This window comes from Salvelinus namaycush, chromosome 16 (assembly GCF_016432855.1).
Source record: "Salvelinus namaycush isolate Seneca chromosome 16, SaNama_1.0, whole genome shotgun sequence".
NCBI classification, from domain to species: Eukaryota; Metazoa; Chordata; class Actinopteri; order Salmoniformes; family Salmonidae; genus Salvelinus; species Salvelinus namaycush.
The window spans coordinates 27,687,828-27,709,776 of NC_052322.1; the positions used below are offsets into that span (position 1 = coordinate 27,687,828).

General features: G+C 41.7%; 1 protein-coding gene across 1 annotated transcript in view; it reads left to right on the plus strand.

Annotated features, from left to right (window-relative positions):
• Positions 1-13,149, plus strand: part of LOC120061607 (DNA (cytosine-5)-methyltransferase 3B-like) — a 56,130-nt gene extending 42,981 nt beyond the window's left edge. Inside the window, exons 16-21 of the mRNA XM_039011512.1 lie at positions 6,526-6,616; positions 6,942-7,090; positions 7,322-7,407; positions 7,700-7,769; positions 11,656-11,774; positions 12,333-13,149. Of these exons, the coding sequence (XP_038867440.1) occupies positions 6,526-6,616; positions 6,942-7,090; positions 7,322-7,407; positions 7,700-7,769; positions 11,656-11,774; positions 12,333-12,474 (657 nt within the window). The 3' untranslated portion in view covers positions 12,475-13,149. The remainder of the gene's footprint in view (positions 1-6,525; positions 6,617-6,941; positions 7,091-7,321; positions 7,408-7,699; positions 7,770-11,655; positions 11,775-12,332) is intronic.
• Positions 13,150-21,949: the final 8,800 nt, after the last annotated feature.

Here is a 21,949-nt window from a genome sequence, read left to right on the forward strand (position 1 = left end):
TGAGTGCTTCAACACAACACAACACAACACAACACAACACAACACAACACAACACAACACAACACATACACATACACATACACATACACACAACATTAACCACACAAACCTTGATCCACCCAGCTTTCATCTCTGTTCATAACAAAACACAACTTCCCCCTCTACTCCCAAGTCAAACCTAAACACATAGCTCCGCCACAGTGGCAGAGAGGGGCGCGCTGCCGGGTCGCATGCGAGTCCTTGACGTCATCTGGACAGCCTCTTGTCAGAGTAAATCCCCCAGAACTCATTCATCCCGTTGTCACTGATTCAGAGCACTCCTCAAAGAAGGTCCGGGCCCGAAGAACCTACAACCCCTCTCACATAACTCTTAGGCAGTAGGTAGTCAATGCCCCCCCCCCCCTCGAAGTTGCGTAAGAGTCTCAGAAGCACAGTATCTCTCTCTCTCTCTCTTTCTATCTATCTATATCTATCTATATATAATTCAATGGGCTTTATTGACATGGGGAAAATGTTTTGTATTTTTTTTTTTACACCTTTATTTAACTAGGCAAGTCAGTTAAGAACACATTCTTATTTTCAATGACGGCCTAGGAAAGGTGGATTAACTGCTTTGTTCAGGGGCAGAACGACAGATTTTTACCTTGTCAGCTCAGGGATTCAATCTTGCAACCTTACGGTTAACTAGTCCAACGCTCTAACCACCTGCCTCACGATGAGCCCGCCTGTTACGCGAATGCAGTAAGAAGCCAAGGTAAGTTGCTAGCTAGCATTAAACTTATCTTATAAAAAACAATTAATCAATCATAATCACTAGTTATAACTACACATGGTTGATGATATTACTAGTTTATCTAGCGTGTCCTGCGTTGCATATAATCGATGCGGTGCGCATTCGCGAAAAAGGACTGTCGTTGCTCCAACGTGTAACTAACCATAAACATCAATGCCTTTCTTAAAATCAATACACAGAAGTATATATTTTTAAACCTGCATATTTAGCTAAAAGAAATCCAGGTTAGCAGGCAATATTAACCAGGTGAAATTGTGTCACTTCTCTTGCGTTCATTGCACGCAGAGTCAGGGTATATGCAACAGTTTGGGCCGCCTGGCTCATTGCGAAATAATTTGCCAGAATTTTACGTAATTATGACATAACATTGAATGTTGTGCAATGTAACCGGAATATTTAGACTGATGGATGCCACCCGTTAGATAAAATACGGAACGGTTCCGTATTTCACTGAAAGAATAAATGTTTTGTTTTCGAGATGATAGTTTCCGGATTCAACCATATTAATGTCCTAAGGCTCGTATTTCTGTGTGTTATTATGTTATAATTAAGTCTATGATTTGATAGAGCAGTCTGACTGAGCGATGGTAGGCACCAGCAGGCATTCATTCAAACAGCACTTTCATGCGTTTTGCCAGCAGCTCTGCTGTTTATGAATTCAAGCCTATCAAGTCCCGAGATTAGGCTGGTGTAACCGTTGTGAAATGGCTAGCTAGTTAGCGGGGTGCGCGCTAATAGCGTTTCAAACGTCACTCGCTCTGAGACTTGGAGTAGTTGTTCCCCTTGCTCTGCATGGGTAACGCTGCTTCGAGGGTGGCTGTTGTCAATGTGTTCCTGGTTCGAGCCCAGGTAGCGTCGAGGAGAGGGATGGAAGCTATACTGTTACACTGGCAATACTAAAGTGCCTATAAGAACATCCAATAGTCAAAGGTATATGACATACAAATCGTATAGAGAGAAATAGTCCAATAATAACTACAACCTAAAACTTCTTACCTGGGAATATTGAAGACTCATGTTAAAAGGAACCACCAGCTTTCATATGTTGTCATGTTCTGAGCAAGGAACTTAAACGTTAGCTTTCTTACATGGCACATATTGCACTTTTACTTTCTTCTCCAACACTTTGTTTTTGCATTATTTAAACCAAATTGAACATGTTTCATTATTTATTTGAGGCTAAATTGATTTTATTGATGTATTATATTAAGTTAAAATAAGTGTTCATTCAGTATTGTTGTAATTGTCATTATTACAACAACAAAAAAATCTGCCGATTTAATCGGTATCGGCTTTTTTTGGTCCTCCAATAATCGCTATCGGTATCGGCGTTGAAAAATCATAATCGGTCGACCTCTAGTCAGGATGCTCTCGATGGTGCAGCTGTAGAACCTTTTGAGGATCTGAGGACCAATGCCAAATCTTTTCAGTCTCCTGAGGGGAAATAGGTTTTGTCTTGCCCTCTTCACGACTATCTTGGTGTGTTTGGACCATATTAGTTTGTTGTTGATGTGGACACCAAGGAACTTGAAGCTCTCAACCTGCCCCACTGCGGCCCCGTAAATGAGAATGGGGGTGTGCTCGGTCCTCTTTTTCCTGTTGTCCACAATCCTCTCCTTTGTCTTGAGCACGTTGAGGGAGAGGTTGTTGTCTTGGCACCACATGGCCAGATCTCTGACCTCCTCCCTATAGGCTGTCTTGTCGTTATCGGTGATCAGGCCTACCACTGTTGTCATCGGCAAACTTAATGATGGTGTTGGAGTCGTGCCTAACAGGGAGTACAGGAGGGGACTGAGCAAGCACCCCACAGCTATTGTGTTGAGGATCAGCATGGCGGATGTGTTACCTACCCTTACCACCTGGGGTGGCCCGTCAGGAAGTCCAGGATCCAGTTGCAGAGGGAGGTGTTTAGTCCCAGGGTCCTTAGCTTATTGATGAGCTTTGAGGGCACTATGGTGTTGAACGCTGAGCTGTAGTCAATGAATAGCATTCTCAATTAGGTGTTCCTTTTATCCAGGTGGGAAAGGGCATTGTGGAGTGCAATAGAGATTGCATCATCTGTGGATCTGCTGGGGCAGTATGCAAATTGGAGTGGGTCTAGAGTTTCTGGGATAATGGTGTTGATGTGAGCCATGACCAGCCTTTCAAAGCACTTCATGTCTACAGACGTGAGTGCTACTTGTCGGTAGTCATTTAGGCAGGTTACCTTAGTGTTCTTGGACACAGGCACTATGGTGGTCTGTTTAAAACATGTTGGTATTACAGACTCGGACAGGATGAGGTTAAAAATGTCAGTGAAGACACTTGCCAGTTGGTCAGCGCATGCTCGCAGTACACGTCCTGGTAATCCATCTGGCCCTGCAGCCTTGTGAATGTTGACCTTACTCACATCGGCTGCGGAGAGCGTGATCACACAGTCTTCCGGAACAGCTGGTGCTCTCATGCATGTTTCAGTGTTATTTGCCTCGAAGTGAGCATAGAAGTAGTTTAGCTCGTCTGGTAGGCTCGTGTCACTGGGCAGCTCTCGGCTGTGCTTCCCTTTTGTAGTCTGTAATGGTTTGCAAGCCCTGCCACATCCGACAAGCATCAGAGCTGGTGTAGTACGATTCGATCTTAGTCCTGTATTGACTCTTTACCTGTTTGATGGTTCGTCGGGGGGCATAGCATGATTTCTTATAAGCTTCCGGGGGTGAGTCCCGCTCCTTGAAAGCGGCAGCTCTAGCCTTAAGCTCAGTGCGGATGTTGTCTGTAATTCATGGCTTCTGGTTGGGGTATGTACGTATGGTCACTGTGGGGTCGATGTCATCGATGCACTTATTGATGAAGCCAATGACTGATGTGGTGTACTCCTCAATGCCATCAGAGGAATCCCGGAACATATTCCAGTCTGTGCTAGCAAAACAGTCTTGTAGCTTAGCATCTCCTCTAATTTTTGCTTGTAAGCAGGAATCAGGAGGATAGAATTATGGTCAGATTTTCCAAATGGAGGGTGAGGGAGAGCTTTGTATGCATCTCTGTGTGTGGAGTAAAGGTGGTCCAGAGTTTATTTTTCCTCTGGTTGCACATTTAACCAGCTGAAAGAAATTTGGAAAAACAGATTTAAGTTTCTCTGCATTAAAGTCCCTGGCTACTAGGAGCGCCGTCTTTGGGTGAGCGTTTTCTTGTTTGCTTATGGCAGAAATACAGCTCATTCAATGCTGTCTTAGTGCCAGCCTCTGACTGTGGTGGTATGTAAACAGCTATGAAAAATACAGATGAAAACTCTCTAGGTAGATAGTGTGGTGTACAGCTTATCATGAGACTTCCTTAGATATCGTGCACCAGCTGTTATTTACAAAAATACATAGTCCACCGCCCCTTATCTTACCAGATGCCGCTGTTCTATCCTGCCGGTACAGCGTATAACCAGCCATCTGTATGTTGATAGTGTTGTCGTTCAGCCACAACTCTGTGAAGCATAAGATATTACAGTTTCGAATGTCCTGTTGGTAGTTTAATCTTGCGCGTAGGTATTTGATTTTATTCTCCAAAGATTGCCGTAGCACGCGTTCCAGCAGGTATATCTCTCAGGTCACCCCCAAAGCCAATTCCTCCATTGGCCGCCTCTCCTTCCAGTTCTCTGCTGCCAATGACTGGAACGAACTACAAAAATCTCTGAAACTGGAAACACTTATCTCCCTCACTAGCTTTAAGCACCAGCTGTCAGAGCAGCTCACAGATCACTGCACCTGTACATAGCCCATCTATAAATAGCCCAAACAACTACCTCTTCCCCTACTGTATTTATTTATTTATTTATTTTGCACCCCAGTATTTCTACTTTGCACACTCATCTACTGTCAAATCTACCATTCCAGTGTTTTAATTGCTATATTGTATTTACTTCGCCACCATGGCCTATTTATTGCCTTTACCTCCCTTATCTCACCTCATTTGCTCACATTGTATATAGACTTATTTTTCTACTGTATTATTGACTGTATGTTTGTTTTACTCCATGTGTAACTCTGTGTTATGTGTCGAACTGCTTTGCTTTATCTTGGCCAGGTCGCAGTTGTAAATGAGAACTTGTTCTCAACTTGCCTACCTGGTTAAATAAAGGTGAAATAAATAAATAAAATAAAAATTGTGCGTTTGCGAGCCGAATGGAAGGAAGTGGGGCTTTATTTGATCGCCTAAGAATTCTCAGAAGGCAGCCCGCCCTCTGGCCCTTTTTTATCCGCCTCCTCTTCATGGAAATCACGAGGATCTTGGCCGGTTCCCGAGAAAGCAGTATATTGTTCGCGTCGGGCTCGTCAGACTCGTTAAAGGAAATAAAGGATTCTGCCAGTCCGTGATGAGGAATGGCAGTCCTGATGTCCAGAAGTTATTTTCAGTCATACTAGACGGTACAAAATAAGTTTAAAAAACAAGTTACAAAAGACGCTAATAAACGAGCAAAAAAAACAATCGGTTGGGTACACGTAAAACGTCTGCCTTCTTCTCCGGCGCCATTATAATGCCATACATATTGTACATATGTACAGTGTTGTAACAATGTGAAAATAGTTAAAGTACAAAAGGGAAAATAAACTGATTCAAGTATTTTTAGCCAGATCCTAGTTGGGATGTTGAATTTTATGTTCCATTTGATGGCTTAGAAGGCCCTTCTTGCCTTTTCTTTCAGATCGTTCACAGCTTTGTGAAAGGTGCTGTTTTTATGTGCTCTTGGGCAACAGTGTCTAGATGGAATTTGTATTCGTGGAACTTTTTTGGAACATTTAATCTCAGGGCCCAGGTCTGACAGAATCTGTGGAGAAGATCTAAGTGCTGCTTTAGGTCCTCCTTGGTTGGGGACAGAAGTACCAGATCATCAGAAAACTGATTCTAGTTGGGTGAGGTCGGGTGCTGCAGACTGTTCTAGTGCCCTCGTCAATTTGTTGATATATATATGTTGAAGAGGGTGGGGCTCAAACTGTCTCCCTGTCTCACCTCACGGCCCTGTGGAAAAAAAGGTGTGTTTTTTGTCCATTTTAACTGCACACTTGTTGTTTGTCTACATGGATTTTATAATGTTCTCCAACAGCGCTTTCCATCAATTTGTATAGGAGACCCTCATGCCAAATTGAGTCAAAAGCTTTTATGAAATCAACAAAGCAATGGAAAACGTTGTTTTTGTTTGTTTGTTAGTAAGGGTGTCCAGGATGAATATGTGGTCTGTCGTATGTTAATTTAGTAAAAAGACAATATGACATTTGCTCAGTACAGAAAATGTAAGTGTCTGCTGTTAATGATAATGCAGAAGGTTTTCCCCAAGGTTGCTGTTGACGCATATCCCACAGTAGTTATTGGGGTCAAATTTGTCTCCACTTTTGTGGATGGGGTGATCAGTCCTTGGTTCCAAATATTGGGGAAGATGCCAGAGCTGAGGATTATGTTAAAGTTTTTAGTATAGCCAATTGGAATTTGTGGTCTGTATATTTGATCATTTCATTTAGAAATCCATCAACACCACAGGCATTTTTGGGTTGAAGGGTTTGTATTTTGTCCTGTAGTTCATTCAATGTAATTGGAGATTCCAGTGGGGGTTATATACTATCCTATGTTGGGGTTGTTTGATCATATGGATGGGGAGTCAGGGGGGAGGTGACGCTATGTAGGGATAGAGTAGAGGGGATTGGGAATGAGAATGTTGGGGCATTGACTTGTGTTACACTCAGTCTGACAATAGGTGGTGCTGTTGTCTCACACAGATAGAAGAGTGGGGCCCATTTGACCTGGTGATAGGAGGAAGCCCCTGTAACGACCTATCTATTGTCAACCCCGCCAGGAAGGGACTGTACGGTAAGAAACTTCATAAAAAATGATCAATTAATCTTAATCAAACTTCAATAAATGTGTTACGAAGCATGCTTCACTTCACTCCAATTACACTCTATAAAATCCATGCCAAGTGTTACAGGCTGAAATGGCAGGGAAGTAGTTCTTATCAAATGTTATTTCTATACATTCTCTCTTATATGCACAGTATAAACTTATACCTTGTTTTCCATATACATTGAAGGTACAACAATCAAAGAGATATTTGCAATTGATATATATTATTATTCAGTCGACTGTATTAAAAATCTCCTAACGTGTTCTCCTCATCCCTCGTCTGTCTGTCCAGAGGGCACAGGGAGGTTGTTCTTTGAGTTCTACCGCCTGCTGAGTGAGGCCAAGCCCAAGGAGGGCGAGGACCGCCCATTCTTCTGGATGTTCGAGAACGTGGTCGCCATGGGCGTCAACGACAAGAGGGACATCTCTCGTTTCCTCGAGGTTTGTTATATCCACAATATCAATACAATACAGGTGACAATCTGAGGTCTTTGGCATTACTTCATTAGAGCGTTTCAAAAGTTGTTGTAGTCTTTATATGTCGTTGCGGACTCACAACATAACACAAAGGCGTTGTGAAGAGCGAAAATGTATAACCCATGATAGATAGCTGTGGTATGTTAAATGAAACACCTACCTGTGTGTGTGTGTGTGTGTGTCCGTGTCCGACAGTGCAATCCAGTGATGATCGATGCCATTGAGGTGTCTGCGGCTCACAGGGCTAGGTACTTCTGGGGCAACCTACCAGGGATGAACAGGTGTGTGATGCCCACAGTCTACTTGTTTTCCTATAATAACACAATCTTTCATATTCCTGTTTTTAATTTACAATACAAAAATGACCTAATTGCATGGTTGGTAACTACACAGTTATATCTTATGAATTACTTTTACTTTGGTAGTTGTCAATTGTGTTGAAATAAAGTAAATGCCAGAAAGTACACATTGTTACCAATTGAAATCTAGTGGAAACAGTACCGTAAAATAAATGGCCATTTATGGATATCTCTTGGCGTATTCCATATCACATTCCCATTGTTCATGTGCCAGGCCTCGGTGTGCATCTGGGATGGACAAGCTAGAGCTACAGGACTGTCTGGAACATGGCCGTGTGGCTAAGGTAACACTATCTACCTTTTCTTCACTCAGTGGAACTGGTCAAAAATCAATAAGTGGTTTTATTTCAGTATATTACAATATACACTCAGTGGCCAGTTTATAAGGTACCGGATGGGACCCCCCTTGGCCTCCAGAACTGCCTGAATTCTCCGGAGCATTGACATGTTGCTCAATTGGTATTAAAGGACCCAGCGTGTGCCAGTAAAACATTCCCAACAACATTACACCACCACCACCAGCCTCTACCGTTGATACCAGGCAGGATGGGGCCATGGACTCATGCTTACGCCAAGTCCTGACTGCCATCAGCATGACGCAACAGGAACCGGAATTCGTCGGACCAGGCAATGTTCTTCCACTCCTCAATGTCCAGTGTTGGTGATTGCGTGGCCACTGGAGCCGCTTCTTCTGGTTTTTTAGCTGATAGGAGTGGAACCCAGTGTGTTCGTTATTTGCCTGTTTGTGGCCTGCCAGTTAGCTTGCACGATTCTTGCCATTCTCCGTCGACCTTTCATCAATTAGCGGTTTTGGCCCGCTGACTGGATGTTTTTTGTTTGTAGCACCATTCTCGGTAACTCCTGTCGTACATGAAAGCCCAGGAGGCCGGCCGTTTCTGAGATACTGGATCCGGCACGCCTGGCATAGACGATCATACCACGCTCAAAGTTGCTTAGGTCACTCGTTTTGCCCATTCTAACGTTCAATCGAACAGTAACTGAATGTCTCGATGCCTGTCTGCCTGCTTTATATAGCAAGCCACGGCCACATGAACCATTTTCGTGAATGGGATGATGTAGCCAATAAACTGGCCACTGAGTGTATATTTCACAATATCCCACAGAAAACACACACTACATGACCAAAAGTATGTGGACACCTGCTCGTCAAACATCTCATTCCAAAATCATGGGCAATAATATGCAGTTGGTCCCCCCTTTGCTACACTAACAGCATCTACTCTTCTGGGAAGGCTTTCCCATAGATGTTGGAACATTGCTGCGGGGACTTGCTTCCATTCAGACACAAGAGCATTAGTGAGATCGGGCACTGATGTTGGGCGATTAGGCCTGGCTTGCAGTTGGCATTCCAATTCATCCCAAAGGTGTTTGATGGGGTTGATTGAGGTCACGGCTCTGTGCAGGCCAGTCAAGTTCTTCAACACCAATCTCAACAAACCATTCCTGTATGGACCTCGCTTTGTGCACTGGGGCATTGTCATGCTGAAACAGGAAAGCGCCTTCCCCAAACTGTTGCCACAGAGTTGGAAGCACAGAATCGTCTACAATGTCATTGTATGTTGTAGCGTTAAGATTTCCCTTCATTGGAACAAAGGGGCCAAGCCCAAACCATGAAAAACAGCCCTAGACGATTATTCCTCCACCACCAAACTTTACAGTTGGCACTATGCATTGAGGAAGGTCCGTTTTCCTGGCATTCGCCAAACCCAGATTCGTCCGTCGGACTGCCAGATGGGGAAGCGTGATGAGTGATGAGTCCAATGGCAGCGAGCTTTACACCACTCCAGCCGACGCTTGGCATTGCACATGGTGATCTTAGGCTTGTGTGCAGCTGCTCGGCCATAGAAACCCTTTTCACGAAGCTCCCGACTAACAGTTCTGGTGCTGAAGTTGCTTCCAGAGGCAGTTTGGGACTCGGTAGTGATTTTTGCAACCGAGGACAGATGATTTTTAAACGCTACGCGCTTCAGTACTTTCTGGTTCTGTTCTGTGAACTTGTGTGACTTCGCGGCTGAGCCATTGTTGCTCTTAGACGGTTCCACTTCACAATAACAGCACTTACAGTTGACCGAGGCAGCTCTAGTAGGGCAGAAATTTGACGAACTGACTAGTTGGAAAGTGGCATCCTATGACGGTGCTACGTTGGAAGTCTCTGACCTCTTCAGTAAGGCCATTCTACTGCCAATGTTTGGCTATGGAGATTGCATGGCTGTGTTTCTTAATTTTTATACACCTGTCAGCAACGGCTGTGGCTGAAATTGCCTAATCCACTAATTTGAAGGGGTTTCCACATACTGTATATTCTATTACAGTACAGATATTAATAAAACCACACTCAGACTGTGTCTCTTTCAATATATACAGTTCCGGTCAAGAATATCTTAAATAAGACATCTTAATCATATCCCCCACCAAACATTTTTTTAAATAGCACTTGTCCTTTCCTACTAGCACTGACTTTGCTGATAACTTCTTTGAGGTAAATTTTACTTTCTACAATTGTGATATGTGGTTGTCTCACCTAGCTATCTTAATATGAATGCACTGTAAATCGCTTTGGATAAGATTGTCTGCTAAGTGACTAAAATGTAAAGGTCAAATGTCATAGTCCCAAGGTCCAGAACAGACTATGGGAGGTGCACAGTACTACATAGAGCCATGACTACATGGAACTCTATTCCACATCAAGAAACTCATGCAAGCAGTAAAATTTGATTTAAAAAACTGATAAAAATACACTTTATGGAACAGCAGGGACTGTGAAGAAACCAGAGGTGGGACCAAGTCATTGTTTTACAAGTCACAAGTAAGTCTCAAGTCCCAAGTCAAGTCTCAAGTCCTAAACTTTGAGTTTCGAATCCTAAACAAGTCATAATGTGCTCTTCACCAAATGTAATACCTTTTCATATTAGTAATAGTTAGTATATTACATTTACGCAAATAATGAATGCTTTTAAAAATATATTTATTTATTACTTTCCAAATAAACGTTATATTTCCATGGAAATATATGGGTAGCCATGAGAAAGACCATGAGAAAGACCCCACCCCCCAATAGCGATCGACTATCGAGGATCGCTATGAGGCGCAATCGGGCGATGTAGGCTTGTACACAATTGCCCAACCTAACACACACATCCTCTCTGTGTGTGGTTACAGTAGGCTAACGTATGTCAATGGTTTTAGGAACAGCAGTAAAGTCAGGCAGGATTTAGGCTACCAACTTCCTAGCCAGTTGTAGCTCAATCTTGGGTGCAATGATCACGTTCCCGCACTGACTGACTGTGTGGAGGCTCATTGATTTAGCGTTACGTTAGCCTACATGCTACACTAGCAAAGTTATAAATTATATAGCTGTCGGCTATATTAGCCACGACTTACCGTTCTTTGTGCAGCTTCAAATGTTGAACAAAGTTGGAAATTGTTATGCCGCCGTCTGTAATTTTCTTCCTGCATGTTTTGCAAGTTGCAATCCGTTTTTTGTTGATACAGCATAGTCTTTATATCTGAAAATAATAATTTGAGGTATCTTTCCAAGCGCTCCATCTGAATTCACCCGCCGACGTTCCTCTGCACTGCCACGTGCAACTTTTTCTCAGCTGGCACAATTTGATTGGCTGCTGTCCAGTTCAAACTGTAATCTGTTAAATGAAGAGTTGGCGCGCTGCACACTTTTTTTTTTTTATAGCATCATTTTTTATATTTGGGCTTGGGGAGGGTATCAAGTGAGTTCGAGTCAAAAGGCTCAAGTCCAAGTTAAGTCACGAGTCATTGGTGTCAAAGTCAGGTTGCAAGTCATCATATTTCTGACTCGAGTCCAATTCATGTGACTCGTGTCCACACCTCTGGAAGAGACTCAAACACAGGCACAGACACATGCATACACACACTTGATAACATACGCACTATACACACACGTACACATGGATTTTGTATTGTAGATATGTGGTAGTAGAGTAGTGGCCTGAGGGCACACACTTAATGTAAAATTATATAACTGCCTTAATTTTGCTGGACCCCAGGAAGAGTAGCTGCTGCCTTGGTAATTTCCACTTATTTTAGAAGAAATAGTGAATCGAGCAAGAGGGCCAATATTTTGATCGCATCTGTATAGTGTTAATATGAGTGTGTATTTTCTCTGTCCTGTAGTTTGGAAAGGTGCGCACCATCACCACACGCGCCAACTCCATCAAGCAGGGCAAAGACCAGCACTTTCCCGTCATGATGAATGGCAAAGAGGACATCCTGTGGTGCACCGAGCTGGAGAGGTGAGACCAATGATGTGTATAAACACTGGATGACTAACAGGAAGAGCTGTATTGAAGCCACGCGCAGCCATCTTGGTACTCCTCCTCAATTGTAAAGAAAGATTTTGGAAGCTATAGAAATGCTTTTATTAATGTCTACATTCGTTTTTGACACATTTATTCTATTACAAACACCTTCATGTATGCTTTTAAATTATATTATGTGAGCTAAACATAAAAATAAAAAATTATTAAAAATATAAAAACATTTTCCTTAATGTATTTTATAGAGTACTAATGTTACTGTCCCCTCTACAACAAACAAAAAACTTAAATACACATAATTTTGTCCTTAGAATATTTAATTAAAATACTGTAGAATTCCATGTATTACTATGGAGGACTGCTCCTAAAAGGGTGTGCCAATATGGCCAACCGGTAGCTTCAAAGCCCCTCATTGGCTAATACATAGCATTAGCAATCCAGGTTTTATAAATATCATTGGGTGAGACCAAGACCCACAATTCTATTCAGACTGTCACATGTTTAGAAACTGTTCTAATCCTCTGTTCCCTCCAGGATCTTTGGCTTCCCGGTCCACTACACAGATGTGTCCAACATGGGCCGCGGTGCCAGGCAGAAGCTTCTGGGCAGGTCCTGGAGCGTACCTGTCATCAGACACCTGTTTGCCCCTCTGAAGGACTACTTTGCATGTGAATAGTGCCCTCCCTAACCAACCTCTCTGTAGTTCCACACCTCCCTCTACTGCTACCCCATGAGGAGGATCTGCAAATCAAATCAAATGTATTTATAAAGTCCTTTTTACATCAGCTGATGTCACAAAGTGCTATACAGAAACCCAGCCTAAAACCCCAAACAGCAAGCAATGCAGGTGTAGATCTGCACCCTTTGGCCTCCTCCAATCATGAGGCTGAGGAGTAGGACACAAGATCGTGCGGGTACACATGGTGACTCCGCTCTCACCCCTCTCCGTTCAGCCATGATGTTTTCTTCCAACACTCTAAAAATACCCTACACAAAAAAATCGAAGGAGCCAGACCTGCCTTTCACTGAGCGAAACCAGCACTGATAAGGGGACCATTTGAGGGTCTTACTTTTATAGCCTTCCTTTTAACAAAAGGCTGGTCTGAGAGTGACATGGAAAGTACCACTGATTGTCAATCAGAAGTGCCAATGCTAAGTTAGACAATCTTGTTATCCCCTGGTAGGCAAAAGCCAACGTGTTATTTTAGGGTTTTAAGGCTTTATACACTGCTTTTACTTCTTAACAAATTACTTCCCCTCATGTTGTCTTTGAGTGGATTTGTTGTGATCACAAAGTCAGACATATATTTTTTTTAAATATTTTATTTTTGCATTTTCCAATTAAGAACATTCAAGACAAAAGTGAAAAGATATTAGACAACAATAGGACAAAGTGACAGTAACAGACGAGCGTAACAAAGAAAAAATAAAACAAATTATAATTATATATACAAACATCCAGTAAAAAAATAAATAATAATGAGACATTGGGTCATATGGTCACCTGCCGTAGGCTACATATTATACATTACGTGTGAAACATTATATAAGGATTATATAGAGATTCAATCAATGTGATGTGGGGGGAGATTCTCCATATAGTCAAAAGGTTGCCAAATTCTGGGCCTCCCGGGTGGCGCAGTGGTCTCTGGGTTCGCGCCCAGGCTCTGTCGCAGCCGGCCGCGACCGGGAGGTCCGTGGGGCGACGCACAATTGGGCTAGCGTCGTCCGGGTTAGGGAGGGTTTGGCCGAATCGCGCTCCAGCGACTCCTGTGGCGGGCCGGGTGCAGTGCGCGCTAACCAAGGGGGCCAGGTGCACGGTGTTTCCTCCGACACATTGGTGCGGCTGGCTTCCGGGTTGGAGGCGCGCTGTGTTAAGAAGCAGTGCGGCTTGGTTGGGTTGTGCTTCGGAGGACGCGTGGCTTTCGACCTTCGTCTCTCCCGAGCCCGTACGGGAGTTGTAGCGATGAGACAAGATAGTAATTACTAGCGATTGGATACCACGAAAATTGGGGAGAAAAGGGGATAAAAAAAAATAAAAAAGGTTGCCAAATTCTGTAAAATGTCTAACTTATTCCTCAAGCAGTTATGCCACACTGATTTTCTAAAACTAGAGAAACTTTTATATAAGAATTTATAGATCTCTTTATCAATGAGTAGACATTTTTGTTTCATTTTCATGATGTCAACATTGGGAAATGTACATGTTCTTCTCCCAAATGCCAATGTGACGTAATACTTGAATCAATACAAAAATGTCCAATCGAGCTGAGAGACAGAATGAAGAAGGCTCCGTTCTCAGCCATGCCAAAATACATTAAAAAATGTACTGTAAAATCAATACAAAGACGTAAAGACATCTCAATATTGGACATTTTGACATTTGTCATGTGCTACTGTTCTAAAGTATCCATATTCTTTAACTGGAAGTTAGTTTTTGCTTTCACCAAATATAAGTGAGAGTTACCTCATCATCCAGGGCATCTGAAAACCATCTTGGCTATCTGTACAAAAAGTCACTGGAATGTTTTATAGAAATGGTATACTTCATTTTTATACTGTATATATGAAAATGTTTACAAGATTTAAAAAATATTTGATTGGACTTTGGGAGTTTCATTGTCCTAATGTCATCTTAAATTTATATTTTTAAATCTGTAAATTTAAGTGGTTGATAAACCCCAGTATGGTGCATAGATATCCTTCACCATTGTTAAAGTGCTCTGGACTTCAGATTGAAGTACAATATACACTTATTTTGTCTACTCATTTTGGCTACTTTTGTAGCCCTTTTTTGTTTTGGTAAATGAATGTGGAGAGTTTGCTGTGCAGTTTTAAAATACTGGACATTTTTTTTACATCGCATATGTTCACAGTGGAGACCTGCCAGTTATTTGTTTTTTACTGAGTACTACTCAGTACTACTCACTCGTTCATGGTGCCTTTTAGCAGTCTGTTCAAAGAGCTTACTTTAGTAAAACACTGACTATATGTCATAACCAGCACTTGCTTTACTTCAAAGGTTATTTTACTAAGATACCAAAATACACAAGATGTTTACATGCTTTATTAATAGCACTGTATCCTTTTAATTTTGATAAATGTCATGCTTTTGATTTTGAATATTCAAAATGTTTTTTCTATTATTTTAATGGCTTTTTATAACTACACCTTCAACATTTTTTGTTTTATATACTCAGATCTTCTGCTTACTTAAAACAAAATCTGAAGTAGTAGCACAATATATACAGTGCCTTCAGAAATTATTCATACTCCTTGATTTATTCCACATACTGTTGTGTTACAGCCTGAATTCAAAATGGATTCAATCGATTTTTTCCCTTACCCATCTACACATAATACCCCATAATGACAAAGGGAAAACATGTTTTTAGACATTTTTGCATGAAATAATAATAAATGAAATAATCAATTTACATAAGTATTCACACCCCTGAGTCAATACTTTGTAGAAGCACCTTTGGCAGCGATTACAGTAAGTATTTCTGGGTAAGTCTCTAAGAGACACTCTCCACATCTAGATTGTGCAACATTTGCTCATTATTATTTTTTAAATTCTTCAAGCTCTGTCAAATTGGTTGTTGATCATTGCAAGACAACCATTTTCAGTGTCTTGTCATATATTTCCAAGTAAATTTAAGTCAAAACTGTAACTCGGCCACTCAGGAATATTTGTTATTTTCTTGTCAAGTAACCAGTGTAGATTTGGTTTTGTGTTTTAGGTTATTGTCCTGCTGATAGGTGGAGAGCAGACGGAACCAGATTTTGCCTGTGCTGAGCTCCATTCTGTTGATTTTTTTTTTTTTATCCTGAAAAACTCCCCAGTCCTTAACGATTACAAGCATACCCATAAGATGATGCAGTCACCACTATGCTTTGAAATATGGAGAGTGGTACTCAGTAATGTGTTGTATTGGATTTGTATTCAGGACAAAAATGTATTGCTTTGCCCACATTTTTTGCAGTGTTACTTTAGTGCCTTGTTGCAAACAGGATGCATGTTTTCAAATATTTTTATTCTGTACAGGCTTCCTTCGTTTCACGCTGTCAATTAGGTTAGTATTATGGAGTAACTACGATGTTGTTGCTCCATCCTCAGTTTTCCTTCCTCTGCGGCAACTGAGTTAGGAAGAATGCCTGTATCTTTGTAGTGGCTGGGTGTATTGATACACCATCCAGAGTGTAATTAATAACTTAACCATGCTCAAAGGGATATTTAATGTCCCTTTTGTAAGCACATTTTTATTCCTGAACTTATTTTGGCTTGCCCTAGCTAAGGGGTTCAATACTTAATGACTCAAGAGATTTCAGCTTTTCAATTTTAATTAATTTGATTAAACATAATACCACATTGACATTATGGGGTATTGTGTGTAGGCCAGTGATAAAATGTGTAAAAAGTCAAGGGGTGTGACTACTTACTGAAGGCACTGTATAAGGCTTGCTTGTGATGTATTATTTTATCAAGCGTTTTAGAACAAGATTAATCAATAGGCTTTTTTGTATGTTAGATTTGCAACATCTTTTTATATATATATATGATTTATATTTTGTGAAAAATACTTTCTCCAATAATACTGTACTTCCATTGTGCATTCAAATGTTTTTAAACTAAACGTGTTTGAAGAGGGAGTTATTCAAAAAGATCTGTCTCCTATTTTTGTACTTGTGTACTGTTTGGAAAGGCAGCAAGAAAGTATTTCTTTGTACTCGATATATGTTACTTCTATTCAATAAAAACGGCTTTAATTATGTTCTTTACTATGTTGGTTTTCCTTGTAATTTCAACAGTAAAACATTGTAGAATCCACCTTAAAATACCTTAAATGTGTTTTACAGCATTAATGCTGTAGATTGCACTGCATATGGGTATAATGCTGAAAAATACTGTTATTAACTGTAATTGTAAGCCTCCTGTAAAAATGACTAACTTACTGTATTTCTTTACAGTAGTATCTGCTAAGAAAAGCAACTTCTGCTAGTCAAAACCACCAGACCTGCCCTGAGAACAGTCTTGGTTTCAACTATGGGATACAACGCTCTTTCTCTCTCTCACACACACACCACAGATGTTTGGCGCCGCATTCATTACTCATGCAAAAAAAAACATAGAAATGTGGCGAACTACAGTTTTGCTTGTGGGGTAGAGTGCCCTTGCACCAAAGCATCACAACTTGTTACACTACCCCGACCTCATCCTGCAATTTGGGTGACTCATTCGTTTGTGGACACCAAGGTTTGAGAGCAAGCACTCCTACTTCAAGGAGTAAGCCAGAAAACTTGTCTGAGAGCCACCAGTTACTCCAATCTTACTTATGCAGCGGCCAATTGTTTCCACATAGTATTGAAGTTGTTGGTGTCATTAATTAATTTGAGGAGCAATTATTTAACAATGCCATTCAGGGACCTCTTCAGTCAAAAGTGTTCACAAAGCAAAGCACTGTAGAGATGTTCAAAATTGTATACAAAGTAAAAACATACACTAAAGGCCTTGTTGTAATGGGAGAAAATGATGACGGATACATATTTGGAAAGATCTCACTGATTCTGGTCAGAGAATCACAGGTTAATTTTATTGTTGGGGTATCAGTCTGTGTCACTGGTTGATCTCAGGGTTCATTTTATACCAGATTCTCTTGATTAATTATGTGTGTGTTAATGAAGATAGTTTGATTAATTATTACCCACTACCAGTTTATAAAGTGTCAGGTTTCTCTGTTGTTTCCCTGCATCACTCAGTGTGTTCTCCTTAAACCAGTGTCAGGATGGAGGGTCTTCAAGATGCAATTAAACACCAACTGCCCGAGTTGGAGACCGAGATGGTGAGATCTTTGTCGGCGCATCTGAGGGCAAATGTTGGAGTGGAGAATATTAACGACCTTGAATATGTTCAGCCGGAGGACATAAAATACCATTTGACGCCAACATAGTGCCGGGAATTGCTTCAGTCTTTCAACCAAAGAGGTGCGCTCTTGATTGATAAATGTAACATATTTATGTCATTGTATTGAAAAAAGGTGCTATCTAGAATCTAAAATGGTTATTTGGCTGTCCCCATATGAGAACCCTTTGAAGATCACTTTTTGATTCCAGGTACATGTATAACCTTTTTGGTTCTAGGTAGAAATCTTCTGGGTTCCATTGTGGAAAGGGTTTCCAGACATTTCTGGGGGGAATGACCCTAGCCCTCACCCTCCGATCCAACAGGTCCCAGACGTGCTCAATGGGATTGAGATCTGGGCTCTTAGCTGGCCATAGCAGTAACACTGACATTCCTGTCTTGCAGGAAATCACGCACAGAACGAGCAGTATGGCTGGTGGCATTGTCATGCTGGAGGGTCATGTCAGGATGAGCCTGCAGGAAGGGTACCACGAGGGAGGAGGATGTCTTCTCTGTAACGCACAGAGTTGAAATTGCCTGCAATGACAACAAGCTCAGTCCGATGATGCTGTGACACACCGCCCCAGACCATGACGCACCCTCCACCTCCAAATCGATCCAGCTCCAGAGTACAGGCCTCGGTGTAACGCTCATTCCTTCGACGATAAACGCGAATCCGACCATCACCCCTGGTGAGACAAAACCACGACTCGTCGGTGAAGAGCACTTTTTGCCAGTCCTGTCTGGTCCAGCGACGGTGGGTTTGTGCCCATAGGCGACATTGTTGCCGGTGATTTCTGGTCAGGACCTGCCTTACATCAGGCCTACAAGCCCTCAGTCCAGCCTCTCTCAGCCTATTGCAGACAGTCTGAGCACTGATGGAGGGATTGTGCGTTCCTGGTGTAACTCAGGCAGTTGGGCTCCCAAGTGGCGCAGTGGTCTAACATGGAACCCAAACCGGCTGCTCGCGTGCGCCATCATGCATAAATGTATTTTGTACCCCCACAACAAACGCGATCATGACACGCAGGTTCAAATATCAAAACAAACTCTGAACCATTTATATTAATTTAGGGACAGGTCGAAAAGCATTAAACATTTATGGCAATTTAGCTAGTTAGCTTGCACTTGCTAGCTAATTTGTCCTATTTAGCTAGCTTGCTGTTGCTAGCTAATTTGTCCTGGGATATATAGCCCCGTGTGGCTCAGTTGGTAGAGCATGGCGCTTGCAACGCCAGGGTTGTGGGTTCGTTTCCCACGGGGGGCCAGTACAAAAAAAAAATATATATGAATGTATGTACTTGTAAGTCGCTCTGGATAAGAGCGTCTGCTAAATGACTTAAATGTAAATATAAACATTGAGTAGTTATTTTACCTGAAATGCACAAGGTCCTCTACTCCGCCAATTAATCCACACATAAAACGGTCAACCGAATCATTTCTAGTCATCTCTCTTTTTTCCAGGCTTTTTCTTCTCTTGACTTTATATTGCGATTGGAAACTTTCATAAATTAGGTGCATTACCGCCACTGACCTCGTTCGTCTTTCAGTCACCCATGTGGGTATAACCAATGAGGAGATGGCACGTGGGTACCTGCTTCTATAAACCAATGAGGAGATGGGAGAGGCAGGACTTGCAGCGCGATCTGCGTCAGAAATAGAACTGATTTCTATTTTAGCCCTTGGCAACGCAGACACTCGTTGGCGCGCGCTAGCAGTGTGGGTGCAATAATTGAATAACAAAGATTTCTAAATTTATTTTGCAACGCTCGCGTACGCGACGTGGGTGGTGTAGTCAGCCTTTAAGACACTGCATCTCAGTGCTTGAGGCGTCACTACAGACAACCCGGTTCAAATCCAGACTGTATCACAACCGGCCGTGATTGGAAGTCCCATAGGGCGGCGCACAATTGGCCCAGCGTCGTCCGAGTTTGGCCGGGTAGGCCGTCATTGTAAATAAGAATTTGTTCTCAACTGACTTGCCTAGTTAAATAAAGGTTAAATTTAAAAAAAAGTTGTTGCCATCCTGTACCTGTCCCGCAGGTGTGATGTTTGGATGTACCGATCCTGTGCATGTGTTGTTACACGTGGTCTGCCACTGTGAGGATGATCAGCTGTCCATCCTGTCTCCCTGTGGCGCTGTCTTAGGCATGTTCACGCAGATGAGCTTTTGGTGTTTTTCAGTAAAAAGGCCTCTTTAGTGTCCTAAGTTTTCATAACGGTGACCTTAATTGCCTACCGTCTGTAAGCTGTTAGTGTCTCAATGACCGTTCCACAGGTGCATGTTCATTAATTATTTATGATTCATTGAACAAGCATGGGAAACAGTGTTTAAACCCTTTACAATGAAGATCTGTGAAGTCATTTGGATTTTTACGAATTATCTTTGAAAGACAGGGTCCTGAAAAATGGACGTTTCTTTTTTTGCTGAGTTTAGTTAGTTTGCCCTCAAAATAAATGGTTTATGCTATGAGGGAGCAAGAAATATGCAATAAAATGGACGGAAATTACAAAAGTACATAAAAGTACAGAAATATTCAAATGTTTCTGAAAATTAATTGTTTGTCCTCTTGTGCTGGTATGGAGTGCAGCGCATAGCCTAACAGAGTTTTTTTTCTTTGTATTTTTTAAAAGAAAATGAAGAATGGATAGGATCTGTAACAATGGACACTTGTCCTCCTCTAAGCATCATTGACCTCCAGGAACAGTGGCCTTTCCTTTTCACCAAGTTATGGCTCTGCAACCACTTCAATACTCGTGATTGACAGTCACCTGACTCAAGCTCTCCTGAACAAGGGTAAGAGAATTTTCAACTTTTTTAAAAGCCGAAAGACAAAGTTGAGGAGAGAGATCCAGTGCCTGCTGAATGAAATCGATGGTTACATAAAAGGCAATGACGATCTAACAGCCACTGCTGCCATTCTTTTGTTGATGACCCACTTCAAAGAGAAGGACAAGTCTCTGTTCCTCTTGGCAGATGTAAGGAATAGTGTTTTTATACTTATAAAGTTAATATGATTAATGGTGTTTATACTGTCCTATTACACATGATTTGAATATTTTCGTTTTGTGATTTTAGGTCACTGCAACTCGGGTTGATGTCGAGGCACAAATTCCTTTGCCAGACACACCAAGGATGATCATGCTTGGTAATACATTTATTTGATTTAAGGTGGAACAGAAATATATAGTATTGTGGTACCTATCTAGAGATGTCTAGTAAGTATACACTAACAGCCTTACTTTTGTGTATTTCAGGAAATACTCTATTGGGTTCCTCAAAATGGATGGTGTCGATCGAGGGGAGAGTGGTCTGTGTTTTGGACAGTGAGTCCAACTTTGCTGCTGCCCTCTCTGTGCTCTTCAGCACTTTCCATGTTTTTAACATAGAATACCAGGAGTCGACCTCTGCAACCTTGAAGCTGATACAGAGGTAAGCATTGAACATTCATTAATCCAACACTTACATTTAGCATTTGTTAGTTACATTGCAATGATATTCCTTATTGTTTGTGTACTTTTTCCACTCAAACTCGTTCAGGTCTGCGAGAAAGCGTGTAACGTGGGTCAATTGGCAATGGCTTCCTCTGAACGACCTTTCCGGTCTTGCGGCTCACTTCTGCTTTCGCTGTGCATTTGGTTCCTTCAGGGTTTATTCGAACCAGAAACCTGCACAAACCAACATAGAATATATTACATCAGTTGAGGCATTGAAAATGATCTGCTTGCGCCATCCCAGAGACTGTGTTGGCTTGCGGTAGCGTGCTTCTCTGGCTCCAATCTAGCCCTGCTCGCTCCTTTCTATCCGTCCTTCTCTCAGACCCTTTTTCTCTCGATCTCTCTCTCTCTCTCATTTCTCTCTCAAAGACAGGCAGGCAAGCAGTTCTTGTTAGTTTTTTGTCAAAATGTCTCCATGTTCTACTGTTGTTTTCCTATTTTCCATTGATCTGTTTAGATTGTATTTTTTTCTTACATAATCCTGTATTTTCAAGATTGCCCTATTCTGATGTGTTAGTTTGTGTATGGTGAAGTACAATATTGGCTAGTATTTGTCAATGTTCTTATCACTGTATCTCTCTCTGTCTCCCTCTCTCCCCTACTATCTTGTTACGCTCGTTGTTTGAGTGAGGAGACCAAGGTGCAGCGTGGTAGGCGAACATCTTTCTTTTATTGATGACACCGAAAAAACAACAAATACAATACGAAACGCACAGTTCTGTAGGGTTGGAAAGCAACAGTACAAAAACAA